This window comes from Seriola aureovittata, chromosome 20, assembly GCF_021018895.1.
Source record: "Seriola aureovittata isolate HTS-2021-v1 ecotype China chromosome 20, ASM2101889v1, whole genome shotgun sequence".
Taxonomy (NCBI): Eukaryota; Metazoa; Chordata; class Actinopteri; order Carangiformes; family Carangidae; genus Seriola; species Seriola aureovittata.
In genome coordinates, this window is record NC_079383.1 from 19,953,381 (window position 1) to 19,976,003 (window position 22,623).

At 39.5% G+C, this 22,623-nt stretch overlaps 2 protein-coding genes across 2 annotated transcripts; both read right to left on the reverse strand.

Annotated features, from left to right (window-relative positions):
- Positions 1-1,365: 1,365 nt before the first annotated feature.
- cops9 (COP9 signalosome subunit 9) lies at positions 1,366-6,833 on the reverse strand. The gene is made up of 3 exons (XM_056363722.1): positions 6,639-6,833; positions 5,671-5,743; positions 1,366-1,557 (listed from the first exon to the last, which is right to left on the reverse strand). Exons 1-3 carry the CDS (start codon positions 6,699-6,701, stop codon positions 1,520-1,522), a joined length of 174 nt encoding a protein of 57 aa, XP_056219697.1. The 5' UTR covers positions 6,702-6,833; the 3' UTR covers positions 1,366-1,519.
- Positions 6,834-7,297: 464 nt separating this feature from the next.
- On the reverse strand, positions 7,298-10,007 carry otos (otospiralin). Its single transcript, XM_056364651.1, has 4 exons — positions 9,282-10,007; positions 9,130-9,193; positions 8,677-8,700; positions 7,298-7,722 (listed from the first exon to the last, which is right to left on the reverse strand). The coding sequence occupies exons 2-4, from the start codon at positions 9,185-9,187 to the stop codon at positions 7,535-7,537; spliced, it is 270 nt and encodes an 89-aa protein (XP_056220626.1). The 5' UTR covers positions 9,188-9,193; positions 9,282-10,007; the 3' UTR covers positions 7,298-7,534.
- Between the last annotated feature and the right edge of the window lie 12,616 nt (positions 10,008-22,623).

Below are 22,623 nucleotides of genomic sequence, written 5' to 3' on the forward strand. Positions count from 1 at the left end.
TTTTTAAAAATGCCAGTGTTCGTTTAAGAATATTAAATTAATTGTCTTTCTTTGTAAAATAAAACATTCATGACTCAATAAACGTATTGAGTCATAAATGTAAACGTAAATTATTTTTCAGTCGCCATTTAACCACTGGAGAGTCAGGGGTTTGCTAGGCTGCTCCATCCTGATTAGTCTTTGTGCTAAGCTAAGCTAACCGGTCACTGACTGTAGCTTAGCATTTCAGGCGCAGATATGAGAGTGGATCCAATTGTCAGGTAATTCTGGGCAAAAAGAAAAAGTATCTGCTAAAAATGTTGAACAATTCCTTTTAAATTCAACAATAAAAAAAACTCAAGATAATCCTCTTTAATCAGGACTGTGTGGTCGTGGTTTGATCAGGTTTAACTGACGGATAATGATTCAAATGTCACTACAATATGACTGACACGACATCGTCCTCCCTGAGACCAGAAAGCTGCTGTGATGATAGAAGGAGCTGGATGAGAACACACTCGCTGCAGCACGGAGCGATGCCGAGTGTCCGGCCTGCAAAGAGCTCTGACCTCAACCCCGTCCGACACCTCTGGGATGAACAGGAACGCCGACTGTGAGCCAGGTTTTATCGCCCCACACCAGCGCCTCACTTCACTAATGCTCTTGTGGCTGAATCCCTGCAGCAAAAAAAATCTTGTGCAAAGCCTGAAACCCAAATGGGGAAATGTTTACAGCAGCATGTTTGCAGATCTGCTCCTGTGGTAAATCTGCAAACATGCACACAACTGTAATGTGCATGTGCGGTGTAAATACGTTACTGCAGATTTTCAAAGATCTTTTATTTTCTTGGTCTTTTACACCCACACATGAGCAGCTGCTTTATGATCTGCAACATCGCAGGGAAAATCAAAAAACTGCAAAGCTCATGTGACAGTTTGAAGACGGTGAGAGACGTGATTCTGATCTTACAAGGAAAATCAAATCACAGCTTTTTCCATTTTCCCTATTTGTGACACCTGACTGAATCAATATATTGACTTGACAACAAACCATTATACTGTGCAAGAGTCTGCACCTCAATTCTTCATTTGCTCTCTCTCTCTCTCTCTCTCTCTCTCTCTATATATATATATATATATATATTTTTTTAGCATTTCCACATTTTTGTCAGCCCCTTTCCTGTCCCATCGTGCCCCAACTGAACATTTAGTGGTCATGTTAACACTGTATCTTGTATGTAATTACGTTTGCTAACAGGTGTTTCGCAGAGCCCGCAAACCTACAATCCAGCCGGGGGAGCAGATTCAAACACGACGACGCCAAAACCATACTCATAATTTTCTCTACAGCTGGAATGTGAAGGACTCTCAGAATTCAGACACCTGGTTCACCGTGACAGCGAAAAAAGGCTTTATTTCAGTATGATGGTGAGTGACATGTAAAGGAGGGGGGAGGGGCTGTACAAATAAAAGAAAATAAGCCAATTTTCACAAATTTCTTTTTCTATGTACATGATCACACTGGCGTTCGGGCATTGGCGTCACTGCAGGTCATCGTCATCGAAAAGATCCTCAAAGTCTGCAGACAGAAGAGAGACAGAGAGGAAGAGCACAGGGTTAGAATTAGTCCAGCTGTTTCCCAAAACTCCCACATTCTCAGCTAATTATCCTATTATATTATGAGGTTTTTTTTTTACTCTTGCTGCTGACTTCAGACCGGCTTAAACTTCTCACAACAGATGCTGTAGGGTCGGGTGGGCACTTTTATCTGCCTTTTTAACTTTTGTTTGTTTGTGCTTTTAAACGCGGCCAAACATATGGGAGCTGCCGATGTGTCGTTCGCATTTCTCCTTTAAATTACGACGAGGTTCCCGAGGACTCCAACTGAGAAAATCCTACACATCATTAGACAAACAAATGATAATAATACTAATTAAAAAAAGATTAGAAAACAATAAATAACCTGTAAGCTGATTTCTATTCGTATAACAATTTCAGATTTCTTTTCAGCCCCTTTACTGCTCCAAATTCACTGTTTGCAGCTTGTTGTATTTGTATTCTAGGAAATTAAACTAATATCTTTGGGTTTTGAACAAAACAACTAGAAAAGGTCAAATGTGTAAGGGATATTTTTTCTATTCATCCTGACATTTTATGGGCCAAAGGATTGATCAATTAATCGATAAAATAATGGCGATTCAAGGTAACCCTTATTAACCCAGAGGGGCAATTTGTTGCACAGCCATCAGTAAATAAATACAGTAATCACACACAACAACTTACCCTCAAACAATTTACAAAAGAGACAAGGACAAGGCAAGGACGAGTGGATTGATAATAAAAATAATCATTAGCTGCAGGCTTTCAGGTGATCTCGTCTGGTGATCAATTAAAGCCTGAACAGCAGGTGAGAACCTTTCACCTCTAGTTTTCCTCGGTCTCTACTCGTGCTGCACGACATGCAAAAACAAAATCCTACATTGCTATTATTTTTTATTATTACACTTGGCCATGTTGCAATTTCGATTATCTTTCGATTAATTGAAGCCCTAGTCGCTACATCTGTCACATACAGTAGCTACAGGCTTTTTAATGTGCCTTGACACTTGCAAGGGTTCTCAGTCTTAAATCCACATTTGGCTGCCCGCCGCCACGTGTTGTGGTCTTGGGAAAGAAATGATGCAGCCAGTGGGTGCATGGGTGCCGTCGATGTAATGTAAAATGTTTGCCAATGGGCGCCACCTTCCAAAATGCCACGATGAAAAATGGCTGCCAAACCCTAACCGTCATATTTACATGATGTATGTGGAAGTGTGTTTGATTGTAACATCAATTGCGAGAGAAAAATCTTTGACCAGCGTTTCTGGACTGTTGCAATTATAAGACCAGAATCTTTCCTTTCTTTATTTGTTTTGTTTGGTCGCTAGTTGTGACGTCTTTTCTCACCCTGAGAGATCTATTTGTGGTGACCGGGTAAATAATCGATGCCTGACTGAGCTCTAGACTCTCCCTCAAGTCACATCCTATTTTAAGCATTGTCATCCCTGTCTCAAATAAAATGAAAAACTGACCTTTTGGAGCCGTCTGCTGAAAGTTTCGTGGAAGCATTCTTTTTTTTTTTTTACAGGACATATTCACCATGAATTAACTGATGTAAAATATGCTGAAATATTCTTTGAGGGTTTTCCAGACAGATTTAAAAGGTTAGAAGTTGCTTGAAGCAGCTTTTATAGGCTATATAGCTGTTATTTATGTCGGCCATGTTCACATAAATTTCATATATTTTCAAGAGTGGCCAGACACAGAGACCGATTTTGCCAACACAAGACTTGAAATTGCTTACTCATGTGTCTGTGGTCTCCAGGAACAGGACATTCCTACATTTTGTCTAATAAAGGGCAGCCTATAAGTCAAACAGCTTGCCCTTTGGCTACCCACAACCCTTTGCAAGTTTTAACACAGTACACAAGCCGCTCTAGCGCCAGAGAATGGGAGTATTACCTTCATAACATGGTCCAGTGTTTCACACTCACGTTGAGTTGACCTTTTTAACATCATTTAACATCATATTGTCATATCCCTGTCACGCCTACAGGAGCCACAATGAAGGGCAAAACCTCTTTGAAATCAAACAATGGCTTTGCATTATCACCCCAGTTCTATAAACACAGACAGAACACTTTACAATGACTCACTGAACTCTCAGCGACAAAGAGCAAAGCCTCTGCCGCTTTTAGAAGACAGTAAAACGGCCTTATCCTGTACCTCACCGGCCCGACTAGGATTATCATTTTCTGGGAATTGGGATTGAAATAGTTGGGGTCCTCGACACAGTACCAGCGTGACAAGATACGCAAATGTGTGCGTATGTATTACGAGAGAAAAGGTTTCAGTGATGAGTTCTCTCTGGAAGTGTTTCCTACCCTCGAAACCAGATGCTGGCAAAGGTAATCAAGGGTCATCCTGATGTAAATTGTCAATAGTAGATACAGAAGGCTGTAGAGTCCCGTTACAGAGCGCTGTGCCTCTGATCTCTGTAGTAAATTAATAAGGATGGGTTCTTACAGTAGGTTCTATTTTGGATCCGTTTCCAGATCAGCAAAATAGGGTAATAAGAATCTTGTGAAGCACAGAATGCTACAAGTGTTCATTGAATGTTTAAGAATAAATTATTATCGTCTCATTTTCAGGCTGTAGGTACAGGTTGTGCCTTCTGAGCCACTGAGCCAAAAAAAAAGATGATTAAACGTGAGTTTCTAGTTTCTTTTTGTTTTTAATCCTTTTACTATTTACAAATATCGAAAAGCAAACCTAATAAGATTTGATAACTTTACTTGACACTGGGTGTGACTGGGTTAGGACATGCCACACATGAGAATTTACTAAATGTCAGTTTTAGCAGTGTTAACAACCCAAGTGATTTAAAGGTGTGTGTGTGTTTTAAAGCAGCTGACTGGCGAGGTATCCTGCTGAGTTTCAGTCTTACAGCAGCTATAAAACTCACTTTACCATCCTCCTCTTCTCTACTCTTTTCCTCCCTCCGTTTCTTTTTTCTTTCTTTCATTCCCCTCTTTTTAACAATCAGCTCTTTTCTTTCTAGGTCATGTGCTGCTGAGCCAAAATTGTTTTTGCCTGCAGCCAACGCTGCGAGACGGAAAACAGATTAGCTTAGTGTTTTTGTGCGTCCTTTCTGTATGTGTTTACGTGTTCTAGCACATAAACCTGTGTTTACAGGGGAGAGACCGGATTTTTGAGGGTTAATTTGAGAAGACAATGTGGTTGAAGCAAAAAAACTGCACAATGTGCTTACACTAAAGCTCCAGTTTCCATGTGGTTTGTCTGTCTTCTGGTTTGTCCCTGTTACCCTTTCATACTACTGAAACAATACTGGAATACTTTGAAGGTATTGAAGTTAATATGCTCCATAAGAAACCTTAGTAGGGTAGTGACTTGATGATGCTGCTTTCTTACTTCATACATGTGTTTGAAATGTTCAGCTTCATTTTAACTTTCAGTTCAGTTCAGTTGAAGTTTGACGTTAAAGGTTAAGCTTTACAAAAACCAATGATCAACTTTCTCTAAAAGAAATCTATGTGTATGTGTTTGTGTGTGTGTGTGTGTGTTTGTGTGTGAACCAGGTTTTAATTAAAGGTGTGTCATTAAGGGAAAGCTCACTCAAGGGAACTTGGTTTTTAATTTACATGAGCTCATGGTTCTGTACAATACAAGCATTCCTGTGTAAAATCCCTCGTGTCTGGTTACAATTTGTGGGTGACAAACTGACAAAGCACAGGGACCGATGGAATTAAATCATAATCATTTGCTTTAGTTGTTATCCAACACTTGTAACTACACACTAGAGGGTATCTATTTTTCTCTATCAGATGTGACCATCAGAGAGACAAAGGAGTATTTAATTGCTTCTGTTTGATCGTTTTAGTTTCAGTCGTGATGCAAATCAAGGAATTTATGTCCATAAACTGGATTAATGAACCAGATTAAGCAAGATTTTTATTTAAATAAGAGATGTATGTTTACCTTCTGCTGAACTGTATAAAGCTCTGCTGACATAATTAACAAACAGGCAACTGAAGTGCTAATAATATTTTATAAAAGTGTGTCCACATTAGAAAAAAAATAGGTGATTATGTAGAAAAGATGCTTTGAGCATCAGAGAAACACTGTGACTTACCATTAAAGAAATCAGAGTGAACTGCTTTTTCATTGGCTGCCAGGTCCATTAGCAGGCCACTGCTGCCTCCTGCCTGTTAACATGCAACAGCACAACCAGTTATAAGGCATGAGCAAAGCACACACACACATACTGCCTCATATTGAATACAAGTAATAAGGGATATACAATCGCGAGCTGCAATGATCAGTCACCTGAGAGGAAATCAATTGGCAATATTTTGATCGATTAATCATTTCAGTCAATATTTGCTGGTTCCAGCTTCTGAAATAAACAGATTTGCTGCACTTCTTTGTCTTATATGAGAGTAAGATTTTCAATGTAATCAATGTAAATAGTTGTTACCTGCAGCATTAAAATAATCAATTAGGGTAAAATCATTAAAAGAAATGGGAACAGTTATTTCTCATTTAGAATATCCAAATATGGATTTTTAGAATAGATATAGATTTTTTTTACACACATGACAGCTCCACTGTATCTGACACTAAATTAATTTAGCCATATCATTGTCAACTGTGACACAAAGGAAGATGAAGAGGCAGTCTAAGCATTTTTTGAGCGACCAAACCTTAAACATTGAATTGTTTAAATACATCCTGAGGCTGTCAGTTCATGTTTCACCTTTTCTTTAATCTAGTTAAGACTAAAGTAATGAAAGAACCTGTCCTGGGGAAATCACTTGGGCTGAGAATAATGAAAGCAGTTGTCTTTTATAAGAAAGGAATGGATACAAACGATGTTTCCTTGTAGCTAAAAGAAACATTAATTAACATTTAATAATAATGTAAAGCGTCCTTAAACGTCTGCATATGCTCCAAGAATGGCTAAAAGTCTAGTATAATTGAATATTTTAAGGCTTTTTGTAGTTTAACGATATCGTTTTTCCTAGAATATTAAGTATTAATGTTATCGAGCTAGCTAGCATTAGCCAGCGTTTGAATAAATGTTATTTCAACTCGACTAACCTCGTCCAGATCCACGTAGGGGCCAGCTCCTTCAGGAAACATCTCATCCACTGCAGGTTTCATTTTATTTCAGCGAAAATTCAGCACCAGTTGTTTAAAAAATATGTTGTAGCTTCGAATTTATGGCTAGCTAAGCTAGCTTCTCGGTATTCGTAAACAAAACAACTGTGTGCAACACTAAAATGGGCCCGGCTGACACTACTAGCGCGTTGCAATTGGTCCGTTCTTCACCTACAGTGACACTGCATACAGTGGTTATGTAATAAGGATATTACAGTAATAATATCTATATTAACCTCTTGCGTTGCCATATGAATTCCTCCTGTTAGTTGAATCACCTCTATCAGTTGCTCATGATTTCTGTTATCAAGTAAAGCGTGGTGTTACCAGTAGATAAATAATGCAATAATACCTTAACGATCAAAGTAATTGTTATTTTATATCCAAAGTGTACAAAGAGCGTAATAGCGTGGTTCCATCTAAGTGAATTCTGTATGACCAAGATATTATGAATTAACATAGAACATTTATTTTCTGCTAATTTTGATAAATTAGTCCTTAATACACTTTTTATGAGAGAAGAAAAGGAAGAAAAAAGTTGAGGAAAAAGAAATTTTAAAGAAGATTTGAAAAAATATTCAACAATTTTATAGACCTCATTATATTTGAAACATGTTTATTTGTGGCATATTACATGAGGATACACAATCCTAAAGAAGATCTACTTTCTCTACCTCTGAATTCTACATGTGTGCTATAAAAATACACACAGTGTTATATTTAGAAAAAAAAGTAAGTTTTGTTTATGCTATCATTTTCCTTCACCTAAGAAAAGCATTCCTTTATAATAGCTCCCTTTCTACCATTTCTTCCCCTCTTGGCTCCTTCCACCCCTCTCAGTGTTCGTGTCCCGCATTGGTCTCGTATCCCAGGGTGTCTCCGATGGGCTGGTGGGCGAAGAAGGCCCGGGCCATCTCGTTGATGTGGTTGTAGGCGCCGATAGATTTGAAGTATTCGATGTAGTTCCAGAAGTCAGAGGTGGAGTAAGGCCAGTAGGGAACAGCTGGTGGTTCATCGTATGGTACTAAAACACACGCACGCACGCACGCACGCACGCACGCACGCACGCACACACACACACACACACACACACACACACAGACACAGCAGGTCAAGGAAGCACAGCAGATAAATTAAAGGACAAATCCACACTATCCACACTCAGACACTAGTACACTCACTGTTATATAACCTATCACATTCCATTAGCTGTTTAATGATGATGTGTTGCAATTAATTTAGACAGCTCCTGCATTCTCTGAAGCAGCTGTGCAGGTTTAATAAGTTCAGTTGGCCTGTTGTACTTTCCCCAGAATGTGTTTACACAACCTTTAGAGAAGAGCTGTGAAAAGAGAGTTTTTCCTCTCTGCAATTCAAAGTATGCAACATATGTTGTGAATGCAAAGCATTGTGGTCTGCTGTGTCTATTTCAGCCTTTATCGTCGGTTTTTATAATATCGTTCAAAATCACAAATAAGAAAAAACATTTATTTAAAAAAACATACAGACACAATACTTAAATGTAATTTTTTCTTATTGATCTTATTTTTGCCAGTAAAACACAATAATAAACAAAATATATTAAAGCATCAGTACAAATCCGCATAGAACAGATGCCCTGGTAAAAGGTTGTTTTTAAAATATTATGCACTATTCTACTGAAAATAATAACTCTTTAAATCAGTTTGCTAAAATACGGTACAAAGTTAAAATATTTTACAAAAGGTATATATGTATCCCGAATTAACGAAACAATGCAGTTATGGTGTATCTAAATGTTATTTTATTATTTTTTTTTTTTATTCATTTATTTATTTATTTTTGCAGAACAAAGCTAAATGTTACTGTATGCAGTTTTTACAGAGTGTTTTAAACAGGAGACTGATGAAGCAAATTATTAAAATGATATAACAGCATTTTGGTTTTGTTCTAAAATATGATGTGACTGAAATAAAACGATGTTATTTATACACAGTACCTCCTTCTGGGATGACTCTGGCCTCTGTGAAGAAGATGACAGAGGAGAAAAAAAAAAGTTAACATTCCCAAGCATTCCATGGCTTTCCATTTACAAAGACAGGATTCAGGTCCGGAAAACTGAGCTTTCTCCCAGAGGACTGCAGGATACCTGCTCCCTCCTCAAATATTATTGCTGACCCTTCGAGCACACACACACACACACACACACACACACACACACACACAAATGCTGAAGCAGAAGGAATTCATCTTCACACAGAGTCCTCTTTGTGCACCAAAAACAAATGCAGCCCTGTCACATCTGGGAGAATCATACATGGTTCACAGGTATTTTGATAAACATCTGTACATATACATATATCAAACTTATGTCTTATGTCTTAAATAAACTAAACAGCAACAGTATTTAAAACTGCAGTAAGATTAGAAGACTTTAAAACGAAGAACTCACCTATGAAATGACAGGCAAAGAGGCAGAGGAGAATACTGAGCCAGACCAACAGCTTCATCGTGTCCTGCTCAGGGAATAAAAATACCCATCACGCTCTAGTTTTAGTTTTTCATGAATCTCTGAGACTAAAATAAAATTCTGCAGACGTTTACCTGTAAATGGTTGTGTGAAGCCGTGCAGAGAGGTGCTGCTGTTCATATGCTGGTTGACTGTGCTCTGGGTGGGGTTCAGCAGAGGAAGAGCCAGAGGACCCTCACACACACATGCAAAAACACACGCAGCCTAGCCAAGCCTTGCCCAGAATATACAGCAGGATGTCCCATTGCTGATGTAGTAACTGCTTCCTGTATTTATATAAGATTTATCTCAGGTGTTGCAGATTTATGCATTTGTTGTCACGGTGTGTGGCTTTAATATAAAGATGTGTGTTGTGCCTATAATAAACTCAGTGCTCACACTGTGCAGAGATTCTGCCTTTTTCTTTCCTTCAGTTAGAAAAGTGTGAAACAGTTTTTTGTCAATATAAAGATTTCATAAAAATATATATTATGTGTATGAATTTGATCCACTTTTCATTGTAATTCATGATAACATATGAGTTTCATTAAGTCCTCCAAACAAGTCCTCTAGCCTGAACCCTTCGATACGAAGCACAGTGTCTCCTGAAGTAGCGCCCCTATGGGGGAGGGTGTTCCTGCAGAACCAGAGGCAAAAAAGGAAGTTCAGGCATTTCTGTAAGAAGATGGTTGACACTTGAAGTATCTGTGTGACAGCTTTTATGAATATAACAACAGTAGCGAACTAATTACTTTATTATTTTTATCCGTGAGCCATATAATACAATTATATATTATTAATAATAATACACAAACATGTATGGTCCTGAAACTGCAGCCTTCTGTTGGTTATACCGCAGGATTATATATTGCCTGACCTTATAATCTATCAGAGCTATGCTCTTTACTAGCAACATTAAACTATGGTGGAGAATTTGTTCCGTTCACTTTCCTTGTTATTGTTTATTATTGTATAAAACATATAGAGTACACGACCTTGAACGTGTCCCCAGAGTCTTCCTTGTGTCACTCGTCTCTCCAAACTTTCAAATATCTGGTCGAGATCCAGTGACTAAAGGTCACTGGATATGATTCCATCTTTATTTGACCTTTTATTTAACCTTTAAAACTACGAGTGCTTAGACAAAAAGTAGTATTCAGGTTGGATAAACCTTTATGGCAATTTTTTGTGATCTAGGGTCCCAGAAATATTATGAATGTACTTCCTCAACTAGACACTCTTTGTTGTCATGGTTACGATATAAACTGCTGGTTTTACATGGGAATTGAATGCTTACTTCCTGTAATGTAACTATTGGTCACAGTGACCTGCTGCTTAAACGACCTATGGGCTTAGTTTTTACAAGAGGATGTGTATTAATATCATCTGTTATCAATCTATTGCATGTCTTATAATGACACTGACCTAAAGTGAAAGAGTTCTTAATTAAATCAGCAGAAATCAGTTCCCTTTTCTTGACACTCATGCTGGAAAAGCAGCCGGACGAACAGGAGGACAATGGCGTTCTGCTCTGTCGTGTGTCTGATGTTAGGGATTTCTCTGTGGGTTATGATTCCTGTACAGGCAGGTGAGTCATGTGTTCACTGTCTTTTCACTCGGGTCGGCCCATGTGAGCTCCTTGGTGGTTGAAAGGTAAAATACTTTTGCTGCATGTATGCAGTTTGCATTGCTTGTAAATGAAGGGTCAAAGGTCAAAAAACCTTTGCTAAAAAATGAAGGTCACTTGGATTCAGCTGCCATTTCCCCTGAACTGAACTTTGATAGATGTCTCTGTACCTGATGTTGCAGACTCTGAGGTGTCCTGTGTTTTCATGGAGAGCTGCATCTTACCGTGCAGCTTCCAGGGCGGCACTGATGTGGTCATACACTGGATTCAGGTGACTGCAGGAGACCTTCATGTCCACTCGTTCTACCACAACCAAGACCAGCTCGCACACCAGGACCAGCGCTTCAGAGACAGAACGTCACTGTTCAAGGACCAGATCTCCAGAGGAAACGCCTCCCTCCAGCTGACAGGGGTCAAGGTTCAGGACCAGGGCAGATACAAGTGTCACACCAGCGTCATCAGAGGAAACAAGGAGACATTTATCAACCTGAAAGTGGACGGTATGACAAACACACAGATCCATTAACTTTGTTGTCAAATTGGTTAATTAAAAATGAACAGCATCAACATCCTCTTTTTCTTTGCAGCTCCAGTTGATCAAGTCGACCTCCAGCAGGTAGAAAACAGGATCACCTGCAGCTCAGAGGGGATCTACCCTGAGCCTGAGCTCACCTGGTCCACCAGCCCTCCACCCAGCTTGAATCTCCAGCACAAAACCACCAAACAGAAGACTGAACAGCTGCTCTACAACATCAGGAGTTATCTGATACTTTCAGATTCTGATCTGGGCTACAGCTGCACCGTCAGCACTCGCAGAAACAGGAAGAGAAACACTTTGTTTAAATCAGGCAAGTAACCAAGTACTTTTACTCAAGTACTTTACTGAAGTTAATCTTTACTCATTTCATGCTCCTTTACTCTTCTACTCTACTAATATAAATTTTACTCGACTATTTGACTATACAGAATCAGGTTTTCCATTGAAACCATATAATGAACTTATAAAATATAATGCACTGTTACATTAAACCATTAAAACAGTATTAAAATAGTTGAAATTAGTGGAGCTGTAATGATTATTTCATAATTTAGAGGACAAATATCAGAGTGTGATTCTCATCTGAATCTGGAAAAAGTATAATTTACTTTTTCATATTGATGTATTATATCATTTCAGCTAATATCAGTGGGTCACACTATGAAGCAATGATCCCCTGCAAAGCCTCAAACACCTCCCTCACAGGCTTCAGTCTCACCTGGAGATTCAACCACAGTCAGATCATCCTGACCCAGACCAGAGCTGACGTCCCCTCCTCAGTCTCAGAGGGGTGGAGGCAGCAGGTGAAGGGTGTGTCAGAGTCAGGCAGCCTCATGCTGCAGGACTTATCTCCACATCATGAGGGAACATACACCTGTGAACTGAGTGATGCTGAGGAGACACTGACGACCAACAGCTTTCTGAGGATAGAGAATCCAGGTGAGGCAGCTTTAAGTGAGGAATTATTAGTCTATAAGAATATGAGCTGTTATTATCTGCAATCAAACATCAGAAAATACCATCATGGAACAGTTTGAGTAACTGTCTCTCTGTTTCAGGGAAATTAACCAGTGGTAGAGGTGTGGTGGGTATAATTATTTTGGCCGTCGTAGCAGCAGTAGTTGTTCTTGTCCTGGTACTGCACTGTATGAAAAATAAAGGTAAAATAATATTCTGCTTACACTTTGTAGATAACTTGTTGTTTGTATTGATGTTGTTATTTTTTTGGACTCAGAACATTTCAGGTCAACAAGAAAACAACATGAGAATCATTTAAAACACAAATATAAGTCAATCTTGCTCTGTATGAGCAGCAGTGTATAAGTTAACAAAGGATAGTATTGCTGTCATGACGATATAACCAGTTTTTACATTTCCCAAAATCATTTTCTAGAGCACGGCATTTTATATTTGGCATTTGCAATTGATTAAATTTTTTCCCTTCAGTTGAAATCTAGTTTAAAATGAACTGTATCATCTAAAAAGAAGCAGAAGTAGAGTTTCAAATAACACACATTTCATGAAAAGAGGAAACTCACTTAATGGGAGGAGGATAAAATATAAAATCAAATGAAGGAATCATGAACTTTATCTTATTTGCTTTGCAGGGCAGTGGGACACAAACAACACGTCAATGAATCAACATCTCGTCGGAAAGGTGGAAACCTGACCTTCACCCCTCTGCCCCAGTCACATATGCTGACTCTGTTGAAAGACTGCGGGCAAGGAGACAATCATTCATTCATTCATATGGAAAACAAGCAGGAGAGACTGATGACCTTCTTCACCAGAGACTGAATGTTTTGATGTTACTCCACATTCATGTGTTGTGGAGAACGTAAAATCTTTCTTTGTGGTGGAAAACATCAGGAGCCACCGTGAGAGACATGAGATGCTGACTGGACTTCCTCAGTGAACTTTTATTCCTGTCATCAAGCGTACAGTCACATGGCTGTGGGGGCAGTTTAAACCACATCCTCTTTTCCAAATTAATTAGTAACAATTGCTACAACTGTCCACTGATTTGTGCAAATGTATAAAAACACCTTTGTTGTTTAGTTTTCTTCTTCTTCTTGTATTAAGAACTATCACTGTGATGACCACATTGTTTACCTGTATGAAAATGGATACCTGGTGAGCAACAGGAAGAAGTGGCAGACGGCGAATTGACACAGCAAACATGTGAAACAGAGGGAATCTTTCTTTATTTCGAAAGCTTGGAGTTACCAGACTCTTCTGTGTCATCTCCAGCCAACACAGCCATCGTTAGGACACTGCCGAGGTCAAACAGGAGCTGTTCAAACACGCAGCGAGCACAACAGGAGGATTTGAGTGGGAGTTGGTTGTGATTGGAACACAGTGTATGTTCTGTCACATTTTCAAAATAAAGGAAAAAATCCATTCCACTGGCTCAAAGTTATTTCAAAGTAAGAGTACTTCATAGAAACGTAGTGCAGTCAAAAGTACAATATTTGTCTCTCGAGTGTAGTTGAGTAAAAGAGTTTCAAAATAAAATACTCAAGTATAGAACACATGATCAAAAAACATACTGAAGTAGAGTAATCGAGTAACTGTACTCTGTTACTGTTCACTCCTGATGTCCCCTGATATTCGCTTTGATATCAGCTGTGTGACATGAAACGTTTCCTCCCACGGGGGAGGAGACCCCAACTCCAGCTTCACAGCATCAGCCTATATAACTGCCTCAGGGTCACCGGGATCTCATGCTGCATGTGGGTTGACGGTGCCGTGACTCCTGACAAGGCAGGTGAGGTGTTTACTGCCAGTCGTTTATATCTAAGCTGCACTTAAAGAGCCGTCAGTGGTGTCCCGACGGTTAACGCTCCTCTGACAACAACCTGAACCAGACACTGAACTTTGCTTTATTTATTCTGTCGTTAGATTAAATAGTGTCCACCAGCTGCACGGCAGGTGTCATGCACCGCTCAGTGAATTTAAACACAGACAACAATTCACTTGTTCAGGGATTTTCTGAACAATCCGTGCACGAAATAAAGCAAAGACAACCTTTGTTTAAAAATCTTTTGTTGAGCAGAATAAAGATTTCTTTTTCTCTCTTTGCTCCACAGTAACTTCAACAAGACGATGACTGGGGTCAAGTTTACCGTTTGGTCCCTGACCTTCCTGTGGATGTTCAGTGTTTCCAGAGGAGGTGAGTGAGGCGTTCACTGCCTGTCAGATCTTATTCCTGTCAGGATAGAAATGATGTTCAAAGCTGCTTATGCTAGCAGCTTCTTTAATACTCATTTGGACACAATTGGCTATTATTTTCGCTAACCTTAAAATTGTGATTGTTGAAATGTTCCCTAAATGCAACATATGCTGTACATTTAACACAGGGGCAGACCCTCTCAGTAAAGTTGTGTTGCTTGTACCTGATGTATTTCAGACGTTGTGACCTGTGTTGCCAACGAGACCTGCGTCTTACCGTGCACCTACCACGGCAGCTCTGATCCGCTCGTACACTGGTTTCATATGACCCCAGACTACATCCATGTCCACGCCTACTACAGGAACAAAGACCAGCTCAGTTTCCAGGAGCCGCGCTACAGAGGCAGGACGTCGCTGTTCAAGGACCAGCTCTCCAGAGGAAACGGCTCACTCCAGCTGACAGGGGTGGAGTTTGAAGACCAGGGCACATACAGATGTTACACCAATTCTCGTGCAGAAGTCAAGGTTGTATTTCACTACCTGACAGTGAAGGATAAAGGAGTTTGAGTCTTTACACCTTATGCAGTTTCTGTGTTCACTGATTTGTTGTATGTCTGTAACAATGTGGAGCCAGGATGTGTAACAAGATACTGACTGGAGGTCAGATCAGGAAACACTGTTTCATTTGTCTTTACGTTTTAAAGAAAAAACATCTGTTCACTTGTTGTTACCAATGAAATGATGTTGGTGCTTTTCTGTGCTTGAACACATTAAACAAAAATATCATGTCAATATTTTCCCACAACGCTTTGATCATTTCTTCATGAGCATTCAAAATGAATCAGACGGCAGCTGTGAAATCTATAACACTCAGAGAACAAAGGTCTGAGAGAAGGATGTAGAAATAGACTTAGCTGAATCCAAACATCTTATAGAAAGAAAGCAAGACACAGATTCCTTTTTTTCCTTTTTTTTGTCAAATACATGATTTTTGTTTTTCTTCTGATCCAGAATCAGTTTTTCTAGTTTTATATAAAGTGTGTCATAGCTCCTCTGCAGGTTTATAGGTCTGTGCAGTCTGTCAGTGCAGAGGAAGTTAGAGATGTAGGCAGTAAGAGTTGGCTGTGACTGGAACACAGTGTATGTTCTGTCACATTTTCAAAATAAAAGAAACTCCACTCCACTGGCTAAAAGCTGTTTCAAAGTAAGAGTACTTAATAGAAACGTAGTGGAGTCAAAAGTACAATATGTGTCTCTTGAGTGTAGTTGAGTGAAAGAGATAAGTTTCAAAATAAAATACTCTGTTACTCTTCACTGCTGATGTCTCCTGATATTCGCTTTGATATCAGCTGTGTGACATGAAATGTTTCCTCCCACGGGGGAGGAGACCTCACCTCCAGGTTCACAGCGTCAGCCTATAAAACTGCCTCAGGGTCACCAGGATCTCATGCTGCATGTGGGTTGATGGTGCCGTGTGTTATCTGAGGATTTTGAGTCCTGACAAGGCGGGTGAGTGAGGTGTTTACTGCGACAACTACTGTCGTTTATATCAAAGCTGCACTTAAAGAGCCTTCAGTGGTGTGATGGTTAACGCTCCTCTGACAGAGAGAAAAAGAGATTGAACAAGCCCGGAGAGAGAGGGAGGGTCTGTAACGGCATGAAACAAACTGAACCAGACACTGAACTTTGCTTCATTTACTCTGTCGTTATAGATTAAATAGTGTCCACCGGCTGCACAGCAAGTTTCATGCACTGCTGACTGAATTTAAACACTGACAACAACTCACTTGTTCAGGGATTTTCTAGACAACCTTTGTTTATTCTGCTCCAAAAAAGATTTCTTTTTCTCTCTTTGCTCCACAGTAACTTCAACAAGACGATGACTGGGGTCAAGTTTACCGTTTGGTCCCTGACCTTCCTGTGGATGTTTAGTGTTTCCAGAGGAGGTGAGTGAGGCGTTCGCTGCCTGTCAGATCTTATTCCTGTCAGGATAGAAATGATGTTCAAAGCTTTATCTGGTACATTCAATGTTTTCTTCATCAGAGTATTTTACTTTTGAATCTTTTATCTTGTAGTTTGAGGGTTGAGTGTGAGGGCAGACATCTTTATAGCAGCTTCTTTAATACTGATTTGGACACAATTATTATCACAAACCTTAAAATTCTGATTGATGAAATGGCCCCTAAATGCAACATATGCTGTACAATTAATACAGGGACAGACCCTCTCAGTAAGGTTGTGATGCTTGTACCTGATGTATTGCAGAAACTGAGGTGACCTGTGTTGCCACGGAGACCTGCATCTTACCGTGCAGCTACCAGGGCGGCTCTGATGCGGTCATACACTGGTTTCATGTGACCCCACAATACGTCCGTATCCACGCCTACTACCACAACCAAGACCAACTCTATTTCCAGAACCAGCGCTACAGAGGCAGGACGTCGCTTTTCAAGGACCAGCTCTCCAGAGGAAACGGCTCACTCCAGCTGACAGGGGTGGAGATCCAAGACCAGGGCAGATACAGATGCTTCGTCAATGCTGGTGGAGCAATCAAGGTTTCATTAGTCAACCTGAAAGTGAAGGATACAAGAAACATGACAGTTTGAGTCTTTACCCCTTATGCAGCTTCTGTGTTCACTGATTTGTTGTATGTCTGTAACGATGTGGAGCCAGGATGTGTAAGAAGATACTGACTGGAGGTCAGACCAGGAAACACTGTGTCATTCGTCTTTACTCTTTAAAGAGAAAAACATCTGTTCACTTCTTGTTACCGATGACAAGATGTTGGTGCTTTTCTGTGCTTGAACACATTAAACAAAAATATCATGCCAATATTTTCCCACAATGCTTTGACCTTTTCTCCATGAACGTTACCTTCACCATCTCCCCTCTCACCACTGTTGACATCAGTCGTCAAGATGTTACTGTGAATCTTGGAGGTTGTGGATGAAAAAAAAAAAAAAAATAGGCGTAGCAGGATGATAAACCTCCTGTTTTTCACCATTTGATATTTAGCTATGAAGATAGATTGTCTCATCAAAAATAAATCCTCACACCCTCTAAGACTGGACAACAGATGGAGCCAGAAGATAACGTCCTTCTCTGCTCTCTGTGAACCTCTACTGCATCTGAATCCAAACATCTTATAGAAAGAAAGAAAGAGATTTGTTTTTTTCCTCTTTTTTTGTCAACTACATGATTCTAGTTTTTCTCCTGATCTAGAATCCGTTTTTCTAGTTTTATATATGTATATAAAGTGTGTCATAGCTCAACAGCTAATGATGCTTATTCTAATCTTAAGGTGGATAAATGTTGAGGACACGCCCAAGTACGTAAAACATTTTTCTAATTCCTGCTTCATGATTTAATCACAGTGTCACACTGAGCATTTGCCTATTGGGCGGCACTGGTTTTGTGCAACTTACGCTTCAACTCATTGTTTGTTGCTCTTGAACATTGTTGCAGCGACACACAAACAGATCTACACAGAAACATGACTGGGATTAAGTGTCTTGTGTTTGCGGTGATCCTGAGTTTCCAATGGACTTTAACCAGAGGAGGAGGTGAGTGATCTGATCTTATTCCACTGTAAATATAAATCACAGACATGTTTAAGCTTGGTACAGTTTATTATAGTGTCTGTTGTTTTTATTTTGAACCTAGAAAGAGAAAACACGAGGAAACATATTCAGTTAAGACAAATCAGATGTAAAACTTCTGTTAATCAAAGATTACACAAACAAATAAGAAAAGCAAGTGATGTCCAGCAGTTTTAGTGTCATGTGTGAGTGTTTTAATTATAAATGAATTATAAATTTAGACATTATCCCTTGAAACTAGGAGATTAAGTGACAGAAATGTCTGACATTTATCAAAAGTAACTTTATTTTGCTGATTTGACAAAAATAAAGTTTCATTGATTAGAGTTGGAGGCAGAAATGTCATTGACAGACTTCTCAAAAATCTTCTTACATCACACTGAGACTATAAGAATATGAATACAAAGAATTACAGTAATGTGGAATGACCTGGTCCTTCTAATTATCTCTAGTGAGTAATTTCAGACACTCCCCAAAATACAGATTTTGTATCGATGAGAACTTTAGGATCTCTCGAGTTTAAAATAAAGTTCTGTTGGTTTGAACAATGTTCAGCTGAGAAAACAAGGTTGTATAGACGTGTAGACCCACTACCTGTTTTCAGGTATTCAGACTGTATTTACTGTATTTACAGGCTTAACAGAACATTGTGTCTAATATCTACACAAAGCTACAAAAACCAAAGGTTTTGTTATAACTCGAGTCAATTGTCAAATGGTGAAGTCAAAACTGACTGATTCTTCCACGGATAATAATCTGTTTAAAACAGTTTTACATCATCAGAACCTCTTTGGACACATTTGCATTTCCACACACAGTGAAACCTGAGCTTCATACTTTCGTTTTCCATCAGGAAATAAATAAAGATCATGGGTGAGAACTTGTTCTACAACCTTCAACTGACACCTGGTTGGGGTTTTAAATACCTGGTGATTAGACCAAAACAAAATGCAGCCAAACCGGGTCTTTTCCAGCAGCAATAAGCAGCATTTATAAAAAACAAAAGTGGTTCCACACATCAAAATTGATAATTAAAAGCTGGACGCTACAGTCACTCCTGAAACTGACTGACAGGCCTTTCAATGCATTTAAACTCATTTTCATTACACACAGTCCTGCTGTTCCTAAATCTGTTTCTCTGCAAATCCTGTGACCCAAAGTTTGGAGAAAAATAAAGAGACAAAACAACATGTCTCTGCTCAGTGAAGTTTTTGGGGTTTACTAGAACTTTAGTCACACCTTCTTCTCTTGTGAAATACTGGACGGTTTTACTTTTTCAGGAGTCTAAAAACTGTTACAGGGTACAACTAGAAAAAGCCACTGTGAACTTTGCATTGCTTGTAAATGAAGGGTCAAAGGTCAAAAACCTTTGCTAAAAAATGTAGATCACTTGGATTCAGCTGCCATTTCCCCTGAACTTTGATAGATGTTTCTGTACCTGATGTTGCAGACTCTAAGGTGTCCTGTGTTGTCATGGAGAGCTGCGTCTTACCGTGCAGCTTCCAGGGCGGCACTGATGTGGTCATACACTGGATTCAGGTGTCAGCAGGAAACCTTCATGTCCACTCGTTCTACCACAACCAAGACCAGCTCGGACACCAGGACCAGCGCTTCAGAAACAGAACATCACTGTTCAAGGACCAGATCTCCAGGGGAAACGCCTCACTCCAGCTGACAGGGGTCAAGGTTCAGGACCAGGGCAGATACACATGCTACTGTACCGACCCCATCAGTACAGTCAAGGAGGAGTCATTTATCAACCTAAAAGTGGATGGTACAAGAAAACACACAGTAAATACACCAAACACAAGCAAATAACAAGAAGGTTGCTTAGTGGCGAGTTTATTAGAAACACCAATCTAAAACTAAGTCAGCCGTCATTGTTCCATCACAGTCAAACATAAACCAAGACTGTGTACCAATGCTGCTCTGACTAACGTACATGTTCCAGTTTAATATACACTGTGTTGTTAGTGAAGACGGAGCCACAGTTACAGAACCTTCCACTTCCACCCCGACACTTCAAAAGGAACTTAAAGCAAATCCGTTTTGTTTTTTTTTGCAGCTCCAGTGCGTAAAGTCGACCTGCAGCAGGTAGAAAACAGGATCACCTGCAGCTCAGAGGGGATCTACCCTGAGCCTGAGCTCACCTGGTCCACCAGCCCTCCATCCAGCTTGAATCTCCAGCACAAAACCACCAAACAGAAGACTGAACAGCTGCTCTACAACATCAGGAGTTCTCTGATACCTTCAGATACTGATACAGATGTGGGCTACAGCTGCACCGTCAGCACTCGCAGTAACTGGAGGAGAGCTACTTTGTTCAAAACAAGTGAGTACTTTTACTCAAGTACTGTACTGAAGTAGAAATGTAATGTACTTTCCTTAATGCTCCTTTAATCTTCAACTTCAGATGAAAAAATAAAACCTGATGTTCTTGATTCCTGATTTCCTGTTCGACCACATTCAAAGATGTTCTACTGATTCAGAGATACTGACTGAGGACGTCACTGAATTTAGTTTGACTTTTGCTTTTGTGACATGGAGCGTTGTGTGACTCAGGTGTGATTCCTATCTGAATCTGGAAAAAAATGTTATTTACTTTTTTGTGTTTCTGTGTTTTATCATTTCAGCTAATATCAGTGAATCCCAGGCAGAAATAAAAATCCCCTGCACTGCCTCAAACACTGACTTCTCTTGTGTTTTTGTTCTGTTATTACAGCTACTATCAACAGTTCACACACTGAAGCAACGATCCCCTGCACTGCCTCAAACACTGACTTCTCAGGCCTCATTTGGAGATTCAACCACAGTCAGATCATCCTGAACCAGACCAGAGCTGACGTCTCCTCCTCAGTCTCAGAGGGGTGGAGGCAGCAGGTGAAGGGTGAGTCAGAGTCAGGCAGCCTCATGCTGCAGGACTTATCTCCACATCATGAGGGAACATACACCTGTGAACTGAGTTATGCTGAGGAGACACTGACGACCAACACCTTTCTCAGGATGGAGGAGAGTCAAGGAGAGGCTTTAGGTGAGGAACTGTTATTATCTGTGTGACCTGCAACAATCTAAACACAAAACAGCATCATGAGGCATCGAGGGACAGTTCAAGTAACTGACTCTTTTTCTATTTCAGGGAATTCAATCAATGTTCCAGGTATCATACTCGGGGTGATTGGAGGCATTTTGGTCATAGTAATCGTAGCAGTTGGTCTGGTACTGCACTGTAGAAGAAGACAAGGTAAAATAATATCCTGTTTACACTTCTTAATTCATTTCTTGTTTGTTGTTTGTATTGATGATGTTGTTCTTTGGACTCAAAACATCTCAGGTCAAAAAGGAAACAACGCAGTGGGAGAGTAAGTAAATCTTTTATATAACAAATGCACTGTTGTATGAACTAAAGTTATAACCAACTTTCTATTGTTGCATCTAATTTACAACTCCCCAGTCGTTTTCTTAGAGGATGTTTTAATTTCATCAATAAGTCAATTAAAGGATAAAACATCAAATCAAATGAAGGAGTCATGATCGCTGTGATGGTTTATTTTGCTCTGCAGAAGTTGATCTTGACACTGAAGAAGAATAAATGAGGGATTGTTGAAATTTAACTTTATATGCTGAATATTATTTCATTTTGTTTGCAGAGAAGAACTTCAACCTATGAATGCACCTCAATGATGCATTCATGTGATGAGGAGCAAACACAAACTTTGTATCTTCAGTATCTCAGCCAACGTTGCTCTTTCCTTTTACCTTCGTGGTTTCATCTTCACAGAAATTTGAAAAACTTTAGAAAAAAAAATAGCAAAACCAAAATGGACGATTATTAAGCTGAAAAAAACTGTGACATCAACAGAGCAGTAACTTTAATATCCACAAAACCTCAGGCTGATTCATGAAGGACACTTCGCTCTGCACTGTTTCTACTTTACAACGTGCTTTGCAGGGATGTTTGAAGGAGACAGACTCCAGCTTATGAAGAGCAACGTGTTTTTCCCGCTCTGATGCTTCCCTCAGACTAAACACTGAAGAAGACGGAATAATAAAAACTCTGAGACTGAAATTAGTTCATTTGTCTGTAACAAGCAGAAGTCAAATACGTAGACGTCAAATTCGTCAGCCAGTTTGGATTCCAGCTGCTTATTTATCATCTGTTGTTCTACTAAGGTGCTAACAAATAGAGATGAAGGCATAAAAACACCCACTTTGGGTTCATACTGTAAATTTTCACAGCTACAAAAAGCTAAAACTGCTACTTTACAGGCCTTGAAAACATATTTTCCTCCTCTGCAGGTGATGGGGTTCAACATGATCACATAATAATAACAATCATCATTTTCTGTTACTGTTTGAATCTGATTTTACTTGACAGATTTCTGGTTTTGTGTTATTGTCCTATCCTTAGTTTAAAGTGGGCGGGGTTCAGTTGGAGAATAGATGATGTCACTGAAATCTATGGACCAATCAGAATTTAGCAATATTCATATTTAAATGTAGTG